This window comes from Triticum urartu, chromosome 5A (assembly GCF_056163025.1).
Source record: "Triticum urartu cultivar PI428250 chromosome 5A, HENAU_Tu73, whole genome shotgun sequence".
In the NCBI taxonomy this organism is placed as follows: domain Eukaryota; kingdom Viridiplantae; phylum Streptophyta; class Magnoliopsida; order Poales; family Poaceae; genus Triticum; species Triticum urartu.
The window spans coordinates 632,359,478-632,377,846 of NC_141877.1; the positions used below are offsets into that span (position 1 = coordinate 632,359,478).

General features: G+C 46.3%; 1 protein-coding gene across 1 annotated transcript; it reads left to right on the forward strand.

Annotated features, from left to right (window-relative positions):
* Positions 1 to 8,156: 8,156 nt before the first annotated feature.
* On the forward strand, positions 8,157 to 9,577 carry LOC147973565 (uncharacterized). Its single transcript, XM_087525041.1, has 2 exons — positions 8,157 to 8,706; positions 8,944 to 9,577. Exons 1-2 carry the CDS (start codon positions 8,509 to 8,511, stop codon positions 9,373 to 9,375), a joined length of 630 nt encoding a protein of 209 aa, XP_087381167.1. The 5' UTR covers positions 8,157 to 8,508; the 3' UTR covers positions 9,376 to 9,577.
* The last annotated feature ends 8,792 nt before the right edge of the window (positions 9,578 to 18,369 follow it).

The following is an 18,369-nucleotide window of genomic DNA, read 5'->3' on the forward strand; positions in this document are numbered from 1 at the left end:
TGCATGATGTGATGCCTCTCTTGTCTTAAAACTCGTCTCAATAACCAATAATGTAGGCACTCTTGATGTATTAATTGTGTGCATGTTTCGTGTTTATGTGATGTGTGTTAAGATGTGCCTTGCTTCGGTAGTGTGGTGCATAGTGGTGGTAAGTTCACCAGTTTTGATAGGGGTGAACAACAACATATATGGTCTGTATCTGTTTACCCTTAAACCACACATATAAGCGTCCAAACAACACACATAAAACTCCTCAACGGTGCGATATGGGCAACCAAACTAGTTGTAGAACATGGCCCAGAGTTTGTATCCATTCAACCAGACCCAGCTGAGCGACATAAGAAAATGGCACAAAAACGATCCAGACAATCCAAATAAGCTCTAAGAGTATCGTACAACCGGACTTGGCAAATATGACCTTCTATACATCTACGGACGCGACCGGCCATGCCCGCGGACACTGACCAGGCACTCCTAAATCGACGCTTCCACACATGTGTATCTCATATTCGGAACCCTATATCCATACAAATTCATGCAACTTACTAAGTAGATCACCAAATGATCAAAATTGACAAGAAAACAGACATATAAACTAGTACCAAACAGGCATAATTCACATAAACATCATCAAAAGATCACCAAACGGGCATAAGTCACACAGTTCAACGATCCGGCACATTGTAACTACATAGTCCCTACGTCCCTTGATCCGGCACATAGTCCCTACATAGTCCGGAGCCGTCGGGCCTTCTTCGTCTCCGCCTCAGTAAGTGAACGATGGCACACCCACTCGAGGAGATGGTCCTCATCGTTGGGCACTGGCATCACGCGGCGGCGGCGGCGGGCGAACTGCGCAGCTATGTCAGACCGTCCTCAACTCCCTTGCCCTCTGCTTCTCGTGGCGAGTGGCACGTGCCTCCGACTCTAGAGTCTGCATCCGCGGCATCGGTGGAGCGGGCACTAGAACCCACCGCTACCCGCACGGAGTAGCGGTTGGAGCTGGATGAGGCCGTCGGGCGGGAGGAGCAGATAAGACAGGACTCGCAGATCCGTGCGCGGGGCTGGAAGGGCTGGCGCCGGCGTCGGCGCTGCGGCGACCCGGAGTCGCCGCCCATATTGACCCGCGAGCGCTCAAGCACGATACGGAGCGCCAGCTCCTCCTCGTCTACGGAGTTGCCGTCGGAGTGGTTGCTGATGCTGGACATGCTTGCCGGCGCTAGGGATCGAACGGATTGGGGAAATGGAAGCGTCAAGGAGTGTAGTGGAGTGTGCTAGGGTTTCTTCCAAACGAAGGATTTTGCAGGGTCGAGGTGGGCCAGTAGTGGGCCGGGCATAGGTGACGGACGCGCCGCCTCATATCCACCCTACATTTCGGATGGATATGAGGGTGCCGGCCAGGCCGGCGTTTGAGGCCCATTTGAAAGCTCCGGCTAGGTCGGTTTTTTGTGACCGGTTAGCGACCGGGCAATCTGCTTAGGCGTTTGAGATAAATATAAGGCGTCCGACTGTAGATGCTCTAACCACCCAGGCAATGCAGACAATCCAAAAAAGATGCCCTGATTTGGTTTGAAGAACATAGGGCACCGTTTGATCAAGGCGGCGGGGCGATCGACGTGTGATCGTCCATATCTGTCCCCGGCTGATCCCAACGGGCCAAAGGCCGGCTGGCGAGGAGATGCTTTGTCTTGGTTCTTGGTTGGAATAGACGGAAGCAAAGGAGGAGGAGGAGCTGACCAGGTGAGGACAAGAGAAATGAAGTTAGTGGGACCCAGCCCAGCCCTTCCTTGGCTCCGGTTTGCTTTTCTTGGCGGGGAAGACAAGCTCTCCACCCCCTCTGTGATACTCCCTCCGGTTTTTTTTAGCATCAGTACAGACACAAGCGCTCATATACACGCGCATACACTCACCCCTATGAACGCACACACGCACACCCTACCCCTATGAGCACCTTCGAGAGACTGAGCTGTCATATCATCTTGAGATTTACGAAGTCACCGTAGGCGCCTCGTCGTCGACGGGAACGTCTCCTCCCACTGAAAGTGCATCGCCGGAAATCCTGAAATAAATTCAGGAACAATGCGAGCACCAAGATTTGAACCCTGGTGGGTTGGGGATACCGCTGTCCACCTAACCAACTCAACCACGGATTGATAGCTCAACATCGGATGCCAAGGTCTGGCACGCAGCCACGCACCAAAGCAAACCACAGCCTCGCGCGGCCCACGTGCCTACGTCATCGCGCGCGGCCTAACAGAGAAGAAGCTTTTGCTTTTGATGATCGAGAACAGAACGCAGGCAGCTTGACCGCGTGGCCATGAATGGGATCGGGAGATTTTGAAAATGGGTCTGACTATATCTCATTTAGATGTGAGATAATATCCCACATTTAAGTATGACATCATCCTGTTTGTTTGTTTGTCTCGATTTTTTTAGAACAGTTCGATTTTTGTTGTCTGTGTGTTTCTCGTCAGCTCGCCCCTGTTCACGGGCCTGGGCCTCGATTCAGCTTGTGCTTCTTTGCTGACTTGTTTTTTTCTAACATGTGAGCGTCCGCAAAAAAGTCAATATTTGTAGGCCTAATATAATGCGCTTCTGCTGCAGGTGTGTAGGCTGCCGATGTGGATGAGTCTGACACATCGCGGAGAAAAGAAACCCGTTAATGTAAAACCTCTGTCTGCCTGTCACTCTCACCTTTATGCTTTGTTCCTTTTCTATTAACACATGAGAAATCAACTTGCATGCATCAATCAAGTGTTTGTTTGGCAAAGTTGAAGATGGAAAATATGACACACACGAAAATATTTGTGGACGAGGTGAATATGATTTTTGAAAATACACGATGAACATTGTATAAACACATGATGAAAAAATTATAAATGTGCGATGAATTTTTTTAAACCCGGTGAACATTTTAAGATTCACATGGTGTAGACAAAAAATCAAAAAAAAGAGGAAACACGTACACACAGAAATATTTATGTATGATTATTTTTTAAGATACTTCATGCACATTTTACAAACACATCATGAACATTTTATAAAAAATGATGCTTTTTTTAAATGTGGTGAACATTATAAAAGACACAAGGTGGAGAAAAGAATCAAAAAAGAAAGAAAAAACACATGCACGCAAAAAATATTTATGGACGAGGTGATTTTTTTTAAATACACGATGAAAAATTTGTAAATACATGATGCTTTTTTAAACGCGACGAACATTTTAAAAGCCAGGCGATCGACAAAAAATAAAAAAATGGAAAAACTAAAATTATCAAATTGCATGTCGAGGGTGGACATGCAACTTGGTCGGTTGAGTTTTGGGTCAAGTGTGAAAATGCGCATGTGTCAGGGCAAGTTGTGTGTCTCCGGTGGACATGCAACTAGGTCGGTTGAGTTTTGGGTCAAGGGTTGACATGCAACTGGGTCGGTTGAGTTTCGGGTCAAGGGTGGACATGAAATTGGGACAATTACGAACGAGCCTAATTGCGACTCGAATGTGGACTAGCAACTGGGAAAACTATGAGCCCAATTACGAATCAAGAGTCGACTTCCAACTGGGATTAAATAAACTAGGAGCCTAGTTGCGAGTCCAAGGTGGACCTACAACTCAGATTAAAAATAAAACACATGCCGAGCTGCGAGTCAAGGTGGGCTTGCAACTGGATAAAATAACTGCGAGCCTAGTTATGAATTGAGGGTGGACTTGCAACTGGGACAACTACACAAAATTACAATAGGAGTTGCAAGTTAAGGGTGGACTAGTAACTAAGAAAACTACAGAAAACTATGATACGAGTTGCGAGCCAAGGGTGGAGTTGCGATTGTGACAACAAAACTAGGGGCCCAGTTGTAAGTCGAGGATGGAATTGCAACTGGGACAACTACGAACCTACAAGGCCTGTTGCGAGTCAAGGGTGAACCTGCAACCAGGATGAAACAAATTATGGTCCTAGTTGCGAGTCAAGGGTGGACTTGCAACTAGGATAACTACATAAAACTGTGATGCCATTTGTGAGTCAAGGGTGGACATGCAACTAGGATAATAACAAACTATGAGCCCAGCTACAAGTTAAGCGCGGACTTCTAACTGGGATGAAAAAGAGAACACATGCCTAGTTACAAGTAGAGGGTAGACTTGCAAATATGACAACTATGAGCCCACTTGCGAGTCGAGAGTGGACTTGCAACCATATTGCTTGCAACTAGGACAACTATGAAACAATGAGCCCAGTTGCGAGTGAAGGTTCGCCTTACAAATGGGTTGAAACCTACCATGGGCCCAGTTGCAAGTTAAAAGTAGACTTGCAACTGTGATGAAAAACAAAAACACGGGCTAAAGTTGCAAGTCGGTCATGGGCTTGCAACTCAGAAAACTATGATCTCAACTATGAGTCGAGGATGTAGTTGCAACTAGAACAACTACAAAACTTAAGGCCCAGTTACGAGTCAAGGATCGACTTGCTACTGGGATGAAAAAATGTAGGCCCAGTTGCAAGTCAAGGGAGGACCTTCAACTAGGATGTAAAACAAACACACATGTCGAGTTGCGAGCCAAGGGTGAGCTTGCAACTGGATGAAACAAACTACGTGCCTAATTACAAGTCGAGGGTGGACCTGTAACTGGGACAACCACACAAAACTACAATACAATTTGCGAGTCGAGGGTGGACTTGGAACGGAGACAAGTACACACAACTACGATATAGGTTACAAGTCGAGGGTCGAATTGCAACTGGTATACAACAAAACTATGGGCCTAGTTGCAAGTCGAGGGTGGACTTGCAGTTGGGACAACTATGAGCCCAGTTGCGTGTCAAGGATGGACTTGCAACTGGGATGAAACAAACTATGAGTCTAGTACTGAGTTAAGTATGGACTTGCAGCTCGGACAACTACAAAAAATTGTGTTACCATTTACAAGTCAAGGGTGGACTTGCAACTACGATAATAACAAACTACGAGTCTAGTTGTGAGTCCAGCGTGGACTTGCGACTGAGATGAAAAACAAAACACATTCCTAGATGTGAGTCGAGGGCAGACTTGTAATTGGGACAACTATGAACCCATTTGCATGTCGTGGGTGAACGTGCAACCTCCTAGTTGCGAGTCAAGGGTTGACTTGCAATTCAGATGAAACAAATCATGGACCCGGCTGCGAGTCAAGGGATAACTTGCAATTGGGATGAAAAAAAATAAAATAAAAGCTCCAGTTGCGAGTTGACAATGGACTTGCAATTGGACAACTACAAACTCAGTTGCGATTTGAGTGTGGACTTGCCAACTGGGAGAACTATGAAACTATAAGTCTAGTTGTGAGTCAAGAGTCAACTTGCAACTGGGATGAAACAAACTACGGGCCTAGTTGTGATTCAAAGGTGGACCTGCAACCAAGATGAAAAACAAAGCATAGGCTGAGTTGCGAGTCAAGTGTGGGCTTGCAACTGGAATGAAACAAACTACATGCCAAGTTGCGAGTCCAGGGTGAACTTGCAACTGAGACAACTACACAAAACTAATATACGAGTTGTGAGTCGAGGGTGGGCTCGCAACTAGAACAACTACACAAAACTACGACACGAGTTGCGACTCGAGGGTGGACTTGCAATTAGGACAACTACAAACTACGAGCCCAATTGCGAGCCATGGATGTACTTGCAACTGGGGTGAAAAACAAACCACAGGCTCCAGCTGCGAGTCGAGGGTTGGTATGCAACTCGGACAAGAACAAGCTTAATTGTGAGTCGACAGTGTACTTCCAAATAGGACAACTACAAAACTACGAGCCTAGTCGCAAGTCAAGGATCGAATTGCAACTGGGATGAAAACATTATGGGCTCAGTTGCCAGTCAAGTGTGGACTTGCAACTGGGCTGGAAAACAAAACACATGATCCAGTTGCTAGTTGAGGGTGGGCTTTCAATTCAGACAACTACGAGCCTAGTTGCGAGTCAGTGGTGAACTTGCAATTGAAACAACTATGAAACTACGATCCCAGTTGCGAGTCAAGGATTATAAGGACAATAAAGCGTTCAGACGCTTCTCCCACCGATCTAAACTCTACACATTTCTACCCTTCATCTAGACAAAAAAGAACCCTATATCTGCTCTCATTGTATAAATGGCCCTCGTCTCGGGCAGACTTTACAAATTCTTCACCATGCCACACGCAGAACAAAAACAAACAAAAAAGAAATAACCCCCAACAACCGCATATATGGGCCCATGCGAAAAATAAAGACGAGACCATGCCAACACAAAAACAAACGAGAGAAGAGGACATGTCACAAAAAAAGAACGAGTTGACACGAGCATGCATGAATGAGTTTGTGCGGACATTAAAGCAAACAAATCAGACGGTTATAGACTAAGATGAGACAACACTAAATCCCATCTAGATGAAATGTAGTCGTCCACAAAATCCCATCTAGTTCGGATCAAAGTAGCCAAAAAAATAGGAAATAAAAAAAATTGTAGTCGTCCACAAAAAAGATGCACCCCACAAAATAAACCCAATACACAAAAACATGAAAACGGCCCACTAAAAAAGGTAATCCGGTCTCACTGGTTCACGAGGGACGAATAGAAAAGATGACACAACGACAACAAACACGACTCAGAAGCACGCGTATCTAACGATATATGAGTTAGATGAGACATTTTTAACTCACATCTAGATGAGAATTAGCAAAATCTATCCGAATCAAGACTCCAGAACCCTACGAAAATAGCCCAACAAAAGATGTACGGGCGTACAAGCTCATAAGCAGACACCAAACGCACGGCGTGGCACGGGCCGCCCGGATAAAGCAACCTGTGAACAAGTTTTACGCAACATTTAAAGCGAACAGATGATAGAATGGAAAAGGTTCATGAATTTAAAATAAATAAATAAAAATGAAAAAGGGAAGAGAGAAAATAAAAATAAATAGGGAATAGAAAATATAAACAAAAAACATCCTGAAACACACGCAGCTTATAAAAGAAAATATGAAAATAGGAATAAACAAAATTGAAATGGACCCTAGATCACAATGCGAAAACGGGCCAACAAAAGACGCACTCAGGAATGGGCTGACAAGTGGACATTGGACGCACGAGGCGACATAGAACACACGCAACAAAACAACCCATTATCAAGATGAGAATTAGCAAATCAGTTAAATAAAGTAACTTGTCTCAAAAAAAGTTAAATAAAGTAACTGAATTTAAAACAAATTAATAAAAAAGGAAAAGAAAAAATAGAAATGGAAACAAGAAAATAAAAAATTAATGAATCTAAAAAGGTTCATGGTTTTAAAACAAAAAAACAAAAAAAAACGTTTTGGTTAGAGGAAAAGGGAAATGAGAGTGAGAAGAAAGAATGGGAAACGGACTGATGGATGGCTCACGCGATTTTTTGTACAGAAATGAACGGATGCGTCTCTTCCGATTACGCACATGTGCAACCCACATGAAAAACTGGACCAAAAGTATGGCCCGACGAAGGACAAGCGAACAAACAAAAGGCCCGCAGGCGCTCCCCTCCCTACGCGAGACAAAGCGAACGGGATGCACAATGACGGCCTAATCAAACAATTTGCACGAATATCTCATCTCCTAATCGTGTGGTGCACAAGTTAGATGTGAGATAATTATTTCATATCTAGATGTGAAATAACAAACTCGTTTGAAAATTCAGGGACAAAGCAAGCTTAATTTCAAACCAAGTACTAGTGCATATCCCAGACGCAGCGCAGGAGGAAAACCGAGCCCTCTCCACGCCCGGGCCCGCCATCCCAACTCCAACTCTCCATAAAAATTTTGCTCCCTCTCTCACACGCAGCCCAAACCAAACCAAACCAAACCACGCCGTCCATGGCCTCCGTCATCTTCTCGCGCAACAGAGGAGAAGCTTTTGCTTTTGGTGATCCGGCCGGTGATCGATGGACAGCTTGACCGAATGCGATCGGGGAGGATTTTCGATTCCAAATTCAAAAGAAAGCAGACCAGACAGACGGAGCATTCCAGACGCAGCGCAGGAGCAAAACCCAGCCCTCTCCTCTCCATGCGGTCGCGGAGGCTGGACGCCGGGGCCCGCCATCCCATTCCCACCTCCCGCTCCGTCCATAAAACCCCCCGCACCCCTCCTGCCTTGCCCCCATCCGTTTCCCTTGCGCTCTTCTCTTCACCAACCGCAGAGGCCGAGAACAAGCATGGCCCACCTCCTCTCCACCCCCCGCGCCACCGTCCGAGCGCTCGCCTCGCTCGCCAGGGCGGTCGCCTCGCTCCTCGTCGTCTGCCCGGCTGGCCGCAGGGCCGAGGCCGTCGCGGCGGCGCTCAAGGCCGCCACTGGAGGCGCCCTGCAGGCCACCAACGGAAACGGAGGCGGCCGCGGGCTCCCGTTCCGCCGTCGTTCGTCGTGCGCGCCGCCAAGGGCTCCGGCGACGACGGCCACATCGTCCCCGAAGGCAACGACGACAAGGACGCGGGCGGTGTGATCTTCGTCGTCCCCGCCGGCAGCGACGACATGGACGCCGACGCCGTGGTCCTCACCGGCGGCGACGTGGAGGACCGCGTCGTCGTCACCGGCGGCCAGGAGGACAAGGACCGCGTGGCCGTCACCGGCGTCGAGGAGGACAAGGACCGCGTCGTCGTCACCGGCGGCCAGGAGGAGAAAGCTGGCGAGCTCTACCGCTTCGGCAACCGGGAGGTGTTCATCGCAGAGGTACGTTTCGAGCTCTCGGGCCACCTGCTCTGCACCCCTCGTACATCCAAAGTCGAACGATTTGGGGATGATCGATCGATATATTTGTTTCGGCTCGGTTGACGGCGGCGCTCGACGCACCCGCGGCGGCTGCGGTGAACGTCCCTCCCCCGCCGCCAGCCGGGTGGATCGACTCGCTCGATCCAGCGGGTGCGGTTACGAACTGGAGTAAGTAATAATCTGTATGCGTGCCTGCAGATGACCCTGTACGAGCTGGTGATGATCTGCCACGAGGAGACGGGTCGGCTGCTGAACCGGGCGCGTCCGCCGCTCGACAAGCTCCATGGCCTCGACATCCTCAACGAATCGCACCACCTGATCAAGGAGGAGATGCGCAAGCTGGAGACGCAGGACGTCCCCGTCCCCGTCCCCGGAGGAGGCCGCTGCGTCGCCCACCTCATGGTCGGGCTGCACCTCCGGGTCGTCGCATGGGCCGGCAACATCGACGGTGTCAAGCCCGACCACTACCTGCCGGGCTTCCTCACGACCGGACAGCGCTACCGCCTCCCTAGCAAGAACAAGCGCGCTGGCACGCTCATGGAGCTGCTACTCTACTCCATGATGATGGCCTCACACGCTATCAATCCATTCCTCCCTGAGCAGGTCTTCGATTTCACCGACTACCCGTAAGAGCGCAAGCAGATGTTGGTTTTAATCCAGAGTTCAGTTCGATCAGACTACTACCTAGCAGTATTCCATCGTCCTAAGTAGCATCTTTCGTTTGCTTGAGCTCCATTATTCTGAGGCTACCAGTAGTATGTATATGGCTTACAAGCAGCCCTGTTAAGATTGAGGTGATAGATACTTCTCATGATCAGCAACATTCGGCTTGTTACAGCTCTGCTTTCATTACCTTGCTTGTGTTGGTGCGCCTCTGATAATTGCCCTTTGGAGGATCAATTTGATTTTGATGCATTGCAGCAAGTGTGTCTCTCCATATTAATCATCTATTGTTGCTTTATAAGTTGCCAGATTCTCTGTGTGCCTGCATCATCATGTTTTCCTGGTCAGAGTCAGACATGTTCTAGCCATTTGTAAATGTGTTAGTATCAGGTGACTTCTAAAGATGGCATACAGTACTGGTTTACATTTGGGAACTCTGTTCATCATGCTATTCCAGCAAAACAAAAATCCACTTGGTCGTGCTGTTAAGATTGATTGAGGTGACAGTTCTCATGATCAGCAACATTCGGCTTGTTACAGCAGCCTTGCTTTCATTACCCTTGGTTGTGCTGGTGCGCCTCTCATAATTGCCCCTTTGGAGAATCAATATGATTTTGATGCATTGCAGCATGTTTGTCTCTGCACATTAATCATCTATTTTTGCTTATATCTTACTGTAGTTTTGTTGGTGCGCCTGTGATAATTATTCCCTGGATAATCAATTTGATTTTGATGCCATGCACCATGAGTGTCTCTGCATTAACGATCTATTTTTTGCTTAGTAAGTTGCCAGATTCTATATATGTCTGTATCATCTGGTTTACCTGATCAGACTTATGTTCTAGACATTTGTAAATGTGTTAGGATCAGCTGGCTTCTATGGTTTGCACTTGGAAACTCTGTTCATTTTTTTGAATCGTCATGCTATTAGGGGCAATCCACATTAACTCATTTTTTTGTCTCATTCATTCTACAGATGTTTTATACAATTGGTTTTACTTATGTGTCAATGAAATCAGATAGGGAAACTAGCCGTGTATAATTTGAGTGATCGTATTTTAACTGATGTGGTAATGGTTAGATTAGGATATTATATTATGCATTCATGCTTATTTCCATGCCAGTATTTCATCGTTTTAGTAGCATCGTTGTTAACTTGAGCTCCATTATTCTGAGACAACCAGTAGTTTATGGCTTACGAGCCCTGTTAAGATTGAAGTAACAGTTCACAGGATCAGCAACGGCTTTGCTTTCATTACCTTGGTTGTCTTGGTGCCCCTTGATAATTGCCCTCAATTTGATTTTGATGCATTGCAGCATGAGTGTCTCTGCATTGATGATCTATTTTTTTCTTACCTCTTGGTTGTGTTGGTGCGCCTCTGATAATTGCCCCTTTGAGAATCAATTTGATTTTGATGCATTGCAACATGAGTGTGTCTCTGCATATTAATGATATATTTTTGCTTTCTAAGTTGCCAGATTCTATATGTGCTTGTATCATCATGTTTACCTGTTCAGAGTCAGACATTTTCTAGCCAGCCATTTGTAAAAGTGTTAGGATCAGGTGACTTCTAAAGATGGCACTTGGGAACTCTGTTCAGGTTTTGAAACGCCATGCTATTCCAGGCTTCCAGCAAAACAAAAATCCACAGTAGCTGCAATTTTTTTTGTCTCTCACTCATTCTACTGATGTTTTATACAATTGGTTTTACTTATATGTCAGTGAAGAAGTCAGATAGGGAAAGTTGCAATGTATAATTTTAGAGATCATATTTGAACTGTTGTGGTAATGGTGAAAGTAGGACATTATGCATTTATGCTTATTTCCATGTGTATGCCCATATTATGATTATGTTCTCGTTTGGTAGGCAAGAATCCAGATACATGAAAAATGGGGACATAAAGAATGCACTAGCAATCTAGGCCATAGAAAAACAGGTCTAAAAGTCGCCAAAATTTGCGAAATTAATTTTTGGCATGCTACAAAATTTTTGGATCCAAACTTTATATTTTTGCTCCATACTTGCTTCCTTGTTGCATCACTCATATGCAGTCATGGTGGTGTCATGCCATTGCCGAGGGACTTATAAACTTCAAATGTCATGTGAATCCCTGTTCCTCAGTTCCTGCTTTTGGTCTAGACCGTACATCTCAGGAGCTCTTGCCAAGATTCAGTGAACATGTATTGCCTTCGAATGATCTGATCTTCGTGATACATTCTCTAGACAAGAACTATATATATGGCTAAATATCAACTGTGAAGTGTGTGCATGGAGCATGGTCGACAAGAGGGGGCGGGATGTGTATACTGTATGTTACTACCTCACAAATGAGCTGGTAGTCAGGAACATTGCGCATTCATGTTTGATTCTTTCTGCCATATTGAAATAGTTGTGTAGTAGACTGCTCCTTGAAATTTCAAAAGGCCCGTTGGGCCAAAAATTTACTGTCACCTGCATCTTGTATGAATATATAGCAACAAGACAATTTAGCTTCCACAATCTATACGAAAGAAACCTGATTGCCTTCATAAATTACAAACGTAAGCTTTTTTCTTGAACCGGGCTAGCCCCTTTCCATTATATAGCATATAACTGAAATACATAAATTACATAGCTGAATTAAATAGCTTTACATTCTCATTTGAGGCATGCTTACAAATTGCTTTCCGTTTGCTGCAAGTTCATAATATTATTATTTTCATGGATGTGTAGAAATGAGTAAAACTCAATGATCAAGATTATTGGCATATGTGACCGAAGAAACAGACAGGCCAGGAAGGACCACATGGTGCCGTTGGGTTCAGTAGCCATTTTCGGTCGGATGGCGTCCACCTTATTGCCTCCAGCAAAACCAACAACAGGGAAACACCTCGTCACACCACACCCTCTCATTACCAAATAGTTCGACCATCACGGCCTCACTACTCTACGCTCGCCGGATCACGGTGAGAAAGCCAACTAGATCCTCCTCTCCCCATCTTCTTGCCTTGAAAACCAATAGTCTGTTCCCTCCAAGTCTTCAACTAGACCGTTGTGGACGTCTCCTTGAGCAAGACGCCTAGGCGCTCCACCTGTCACCTCCTCCAGCGCGACCGGGGGCGCTAACCCTAGCCGCCGCCACCTCCTCCATCCTCCCTCATCATCCCTAGAGGTGGCCGTCGGAAAAGCCTGTGCACCGTCGATGAAGGGGACAGTGGGGATCTCGCGTCCGGTGGGGTGGCATGGCTGCCTGGAGGGGCTGTACACAGCGGCGTGATATCTTTCTCCGACAACTACTCCTCTTGGTGGTGCGGCGGCACTCCAGTGACAACGTGGGGATGACGTACTCGACTGGGGTGTGATCTACGACGCAAGGCCCCCAGAGCGATAGTTCCGGTCATGACGGCGACAGCAATCCCTCCATCGGAGATGATGGGCCAGGAGCCGACGGTATGCTCCTCCCTATGGATCGGAGATGATGGGCCAGGAGATGACGGTCCTCGATGCAGTTGGAGCTGGAGGTGGGGATTCAAATCAGGAGAAATCCCTAGGCGGCACTGGTTGGCCACAAAGATGATGCGGGGACTGACATTTCTCCATGGAGATGTTCGCCAAATCTGCTTCTACCTCGTCCGTGCCATTTGTCTTCCGAGTGAAAACTCTAACTATGGTAGGCGGCGACGGTGCCTTTAGCGTCGTTCCCTTCTTGAATGCGCCACCTTAGGAGATAGTTGGCTAGTGGACATCATTGTATTGGCGTTGGCAACGACCTAGATCAGGAGGTGGTGCGATGTGGCAATTACCGCATCGGCGGCGGCGGATCTCAGCGATGTGGTGTATCGGGGTCTCGACATTGGATGTGTGTTGACGGGTGGGAGAAGATCTAACTAATGTCTTCATGCAGAAAAACAGCGCCCTCGGGCGTCGCCGCCATCTTAGTCAATAAGTGTCAACTAGGGATTTCTTTTGATCTGAATCCCCACCTCCGGCTCCATCTGCATTGAGGACTGATAGGTCTTGCGACCCAAATCCGTACAGAGGAACACATCGTGTGGGGAGGAGTGCAGACGCCCAGTCTAGACCAGTCACTGTCAGGCGAACACGACCATAGGGTACCACCAGCAACTTGCATCTAGTAGTAGAAAACAGGGCTTTGGTCACAGCTCAATATACACATTAGTCCCGGTTGCATTACGAACCGGGACTCCCGGTTCGAGCGGCTAAAGGCATCAGTCCCAGTTCAAATGAGACCTCAAACCGGGACAAAAGGGTGCGATGCCCTTTAGTCCCGGTTCGTATCTCAAACTGGGACTAGAGAGTAGACCTTTAGTCCCGGATTGAGACACGAACCGGGACTAAAGGGTGTGATGCCCTTTAGTCCCGGTTCGTGTCTCAAACCGGGACTAAAGGGGTTCGTGTCTCAAACTCTACCCCCCCACCCCATGTATCGCCATTTTAGTTTTGAAAAAAACAAAAGAAAATGATAAAAACTTCAAAAAATAAAATCCTTCGAGATGTAGTTATATTACTACATCTACTAGTTAGGAAAATTAAAAAACTTAAATTTGAACATGTTTTGCAAAAAAAGTGTTATGAAAAAGTAAAACGGCTATAACTTTTGCATACGATGTCGGAAAAAAACATATAATATATCAAAATGTTCAGCACGAAAATCCGCATCCGATTTTGACAGCCATAGGTCTGTTTGCAAATTTTTAGAATCCTCAAATTCTAAAAGGAAAAAAGTTATGCTCAAATTTCAGTTTTTTTGAATTCTGGTTAAATCTGGTCAAACTATGGTCAAACTACTTATTCAAGAAGTATTAGTGTTACTAAATAATTATTCAAGAATATTAGTGTTACTAAATAATTATTTCAATTTTTTGGAATTTTGATCAAATCTGGTCAAACTGTGGTCAAACAATGGTCAAACTACTTATTCAAGAAATATTAGTGTTACAAAATAATTATTGTTTTTTAGAACAATAGTTTCAAATTCAAACAGTGAAACGTGTGACTTCATGCTCAAGCTAAACTCCTGAAGGTTAATAGGATTGACACCTTACTATTGTTAGGAAAACAACAAGTGCAGACTTGGAAACGAGGGGGCTTAGAACCCGGAAGTTAAGCGTGCTCAGGCTGGAGTAGTGAGAGTATGGGTGATCGGCCGGGAAGTTAGATGATTTGGAATGATGAGGGGTGATTAGAGATTAAAGGTTAAATTGAGCAGTGATGAGGGGTGATTAGAGATTAAATTGTATAATAATTCAGAAATTAGAAAATCAGGAAAAAATATTTTAAAAAAGATTTCATAAAATTTCCTTTTTAATCCGGGACTAAAAGTGGAGTTCCAGACAGCGGCCACGTGAAGGTGTAAGTGCATCTAGTGCTACCCCTAGTTGGTTTTGGAGTATTGACGACAAACCTGGTTGAGGGGACTAATGTGTTTGTGAGAATTGCAGGATAACACAGGTAGAAGTCCCTCATTGATTCGTTTTCCTACCAGAGATGACCTCTAAAAATGTATGAAGACATTGAAGTCAAAGGTGGTATGTGAAGACATTCACATTGAAGACTATGACAAGAGAAGACATCGCGTGAAGACTATGGAGCGCGAAGACTTAGTTGTTTCGTCGTTCTTTTTCTTCTTTGTTGAGTCATAGGAATCACCGTACTGTTAAGTGGGGTCCAAGTAAACCAGTCAGAATGACTGAAGTGATGCTTAACCAAAATTCTATGTCTTCGAGCGAAGACAATGAGAGCAAATCTTATCCAGAGCTGGATAAGTCAGCTTTGCTTGTAGCTCAAGTAAAGTTGCCGTGTGTGTTTGAAATCTGACCGTTGGAACACGTGTCAGTTCCTTAGTGACCCAGGGTCATTTCGGACAAATCAGGTCGGGTTACCTAGTGGCTATAAATAGTCCACCCCCTACACCATAAATTGGTCGGTTGCTCAGATTTAGTGCACGGCTTTTGTCGTTTGAGAGCAACCCACCTCGAAGCCTTTGAGAGAGAAATCCTTGTGAGGACAAAGCCCTAAACACCCAGAGCCAAAGAGTGTTAGGCATCACTTAAGTCTTCTTGTCTGTGTGATCTGAAGACTTATTACACTTGAGGACTGTGAATCCTCCAGCTGGTTAGGCGTCGCGTTCTGAGCATCCAAGAGTCATTGTGGATCGCCCGTGAACGAAGTCTGTGAAGGTTTGGAAGTCTACCTTGAAGACTTACCAGAGTAATTGGGCGAGGACTGGGTGTCCTTAGCTCAAGGGGAATAAGGTGAAGACGCGGTCTTCTGAGTTGAATCTTAGCTCCCTAACTAGACGTACAGTTGTCACAGCAACTGGAACTGGTCCAACAAATCACTGTCTTCAACGAGCCACTGGTTCTATCCTTCCCATCTCTTTATTTGCAGATTGGTCCTTGTCGGTGTCAAAACCGACGGATCTCGGGTAGGGGGTCCCGAACTGTGCGTCTAAGGTGGATGGTAACAGGAGGCAGGGGACACGATGTTTTACCCAAGTTCAGGCCCTCTTGATGGAGGTAAAACCCTACGTCCTGCTCGATTAATATTGATGATATGGGTAGTACAAGAGTAGATCTACCACGAGATCGGAGAGGCTAAACCCTAGAAGCTAGCCTATGGTATGATTGTATGTATATATTGTATCTCTATCGACTAGCCTGGCCTCGGTTTATATAATGCACCGGAGGCCTAGGATAACAAGAGTCCTAGCCGAATACGCCGGTGGGGAGAAGTCCTTGTCTTGATCGCCAAGTCTTGTGGAATCTTCCTTGTATGCGGCAGCCGTCCGAACTGGCCCATGAGTATACGGCCACAGGGGTCCTCGGCCCAATCTAATAGATCGGGAGACGACGTGGTGAGTACCCCCTAGTCCAGGACACCGTCAGTAGCCCCCTGAACCGGTCTTCAAGTTAGGGACGCTCCTCGATTCTTCCGAACTGTTCTTCATCTTCGGTTGCCGGTCTTGAAAACTGGTTCAACAAATCTTCTTTATCTTCGATCTTGAGGATCGCCGAAATGCATTCGACGAGTTTACACGTCGGGTATCCGAGGAGCCCCTTTAAGTTTCCGGCCTTTATCAATGCCTTGTTTATTTTTATGCCACACCTCGGGTTTGAAGTTGTTCCCGGGAGGCAGGGTCCTCTTGCGTCCGAGCTCCAACGCCGGACTGCATTCGAGGTATCTTTTGCAGCCGAGCACCAACGCCGGACCGCTTCCCAGCTCTAGCGCCGGAATGTATCCGAGCTCCAACGCCGGACTATGTATCCGAGCTCCAACGCCGGACTGTATATCCGAGCTCCAACGCCGGACTGTGTCCAGGCTCCAATGCTGGACTATATCCGAGGTGTCATATCACCTTGGTTCAAAAAAGTTGAAGGAGTTCAGCCGAGCTTAATGCTGGAAATGCCCTCTATGGAGCCAGCCACTAGCGCCCGAGTTTTATGCCGGACTGCTTCCGAGGTGGTGCACCACCCCGACTATGGGCCGATTTTTTGTCAATATTTTTTATTGGTGCAATTTATTCTCTGCCGAGATATATAGCCAGTAGCCCTCAAGGTGTGTATCAGTCTGAAACCCGAGATGCACATGAAGGATGACATAAGACCGCTGATCCCAATAGCCGCTGAGACTCAGGTTGATTTGCAAAATCGGCCTGAGGATCAAGTCCTAGCTCGGCAGAATACTTTGGGACACAAAAGCGGTGTGCTCAGTCCTCAAGACTCAGGTTGGGTGCGGCTGACCAACCTGAGGATCAAAATCTCCTCGGAAACTATATTGCACATAAAATTTTCTGCATTAGACAAGCAATGCAATAGCCCCCGAGTCACTGGTCGGGTGGCAACACCAGATCAGGGGATTGATGTGCCCCTTTAATATTTGTAAATAATAAGCCCGAAGCCCAGTAGCCCCCGAGCCTTAATGCGGACACGGGTGGGCGAATTAAGGATCAATATCCATAGTAAAATCACAAATTATGTGTAATGACTCTATGTATCCAAGTACTTTACGTCATTAATGCTCGGATCCGCATTGTACAAAACTTTGTTGACCGACCATCGGCTTCCACCTCCTTGGCCAGTAGCCGAGGAGTGTTTGTCCTACTTTATAAAGCCTTTATGAGGGCAAAGATTTACGACAAACAAGGCAATCTGGCCACACGGTTTTATAAACAAAGGTACACAGAGAGATATGTTATATTACTGTTTAACAGAAGAAATGTATTCCAAAGAAAATAGTCCCGCTATCGGTTCCTTTCTTTGGGTTGTCATGCTAAGCATGATCATGAAACCTCAGCTCGAATGTAAGAGCAAAATATCGAGGATTTAGTTTGGGAGGCCAGTTAATAGCCCCCGGTAGTGTTCGGCGACAGTCGAGGTCAAGCCGTAAACACTTCGGCCAATGTTATGAATGGCCCGTCATAGTCATCGGATCGCTGACCAGTTTACGCTTATTGTGACAGTCAGTTTTCGGCTTTCTCTACTAAGGTGCTTAACCATGTGAGCTGGAAGCACAATCGCAGTGGTTCTCCCTTTGCACGCCTAGCTGAACAAAACGAAACGTAGGAAGCAAGTGCAGGAGCCGGGCAACCCAACTATTGACCGAAGACACAATTCGAAACCGATGCATATATAGCAATATCTGAGAATGTTTTTGCCGAATCCCTAAAGGTGTCCGGCGTTGCACTGCGAGACTAATGCTGGAAAAGCACAAATAGTTTAAAAGTGCCAAAAAGCTTGGAAAACCAAGAAACGTCAGTAAAAACATGACGTCCGAATAAGATCAAGTGTTCGGTGCCAATCCAAAAATTGGTCTTAGAAAAAAGAAGTGCTTCTGTCGTCCTTTAACATGACACATCCTATCTCAAGACTTCGAGCGGGTCAGCCTACGGCTTCAACCTCCTATCTCGAGGGCGGAGTACTTCTCATTAGGCCAGTTTAGCAAACTAAACTCTAGCGGC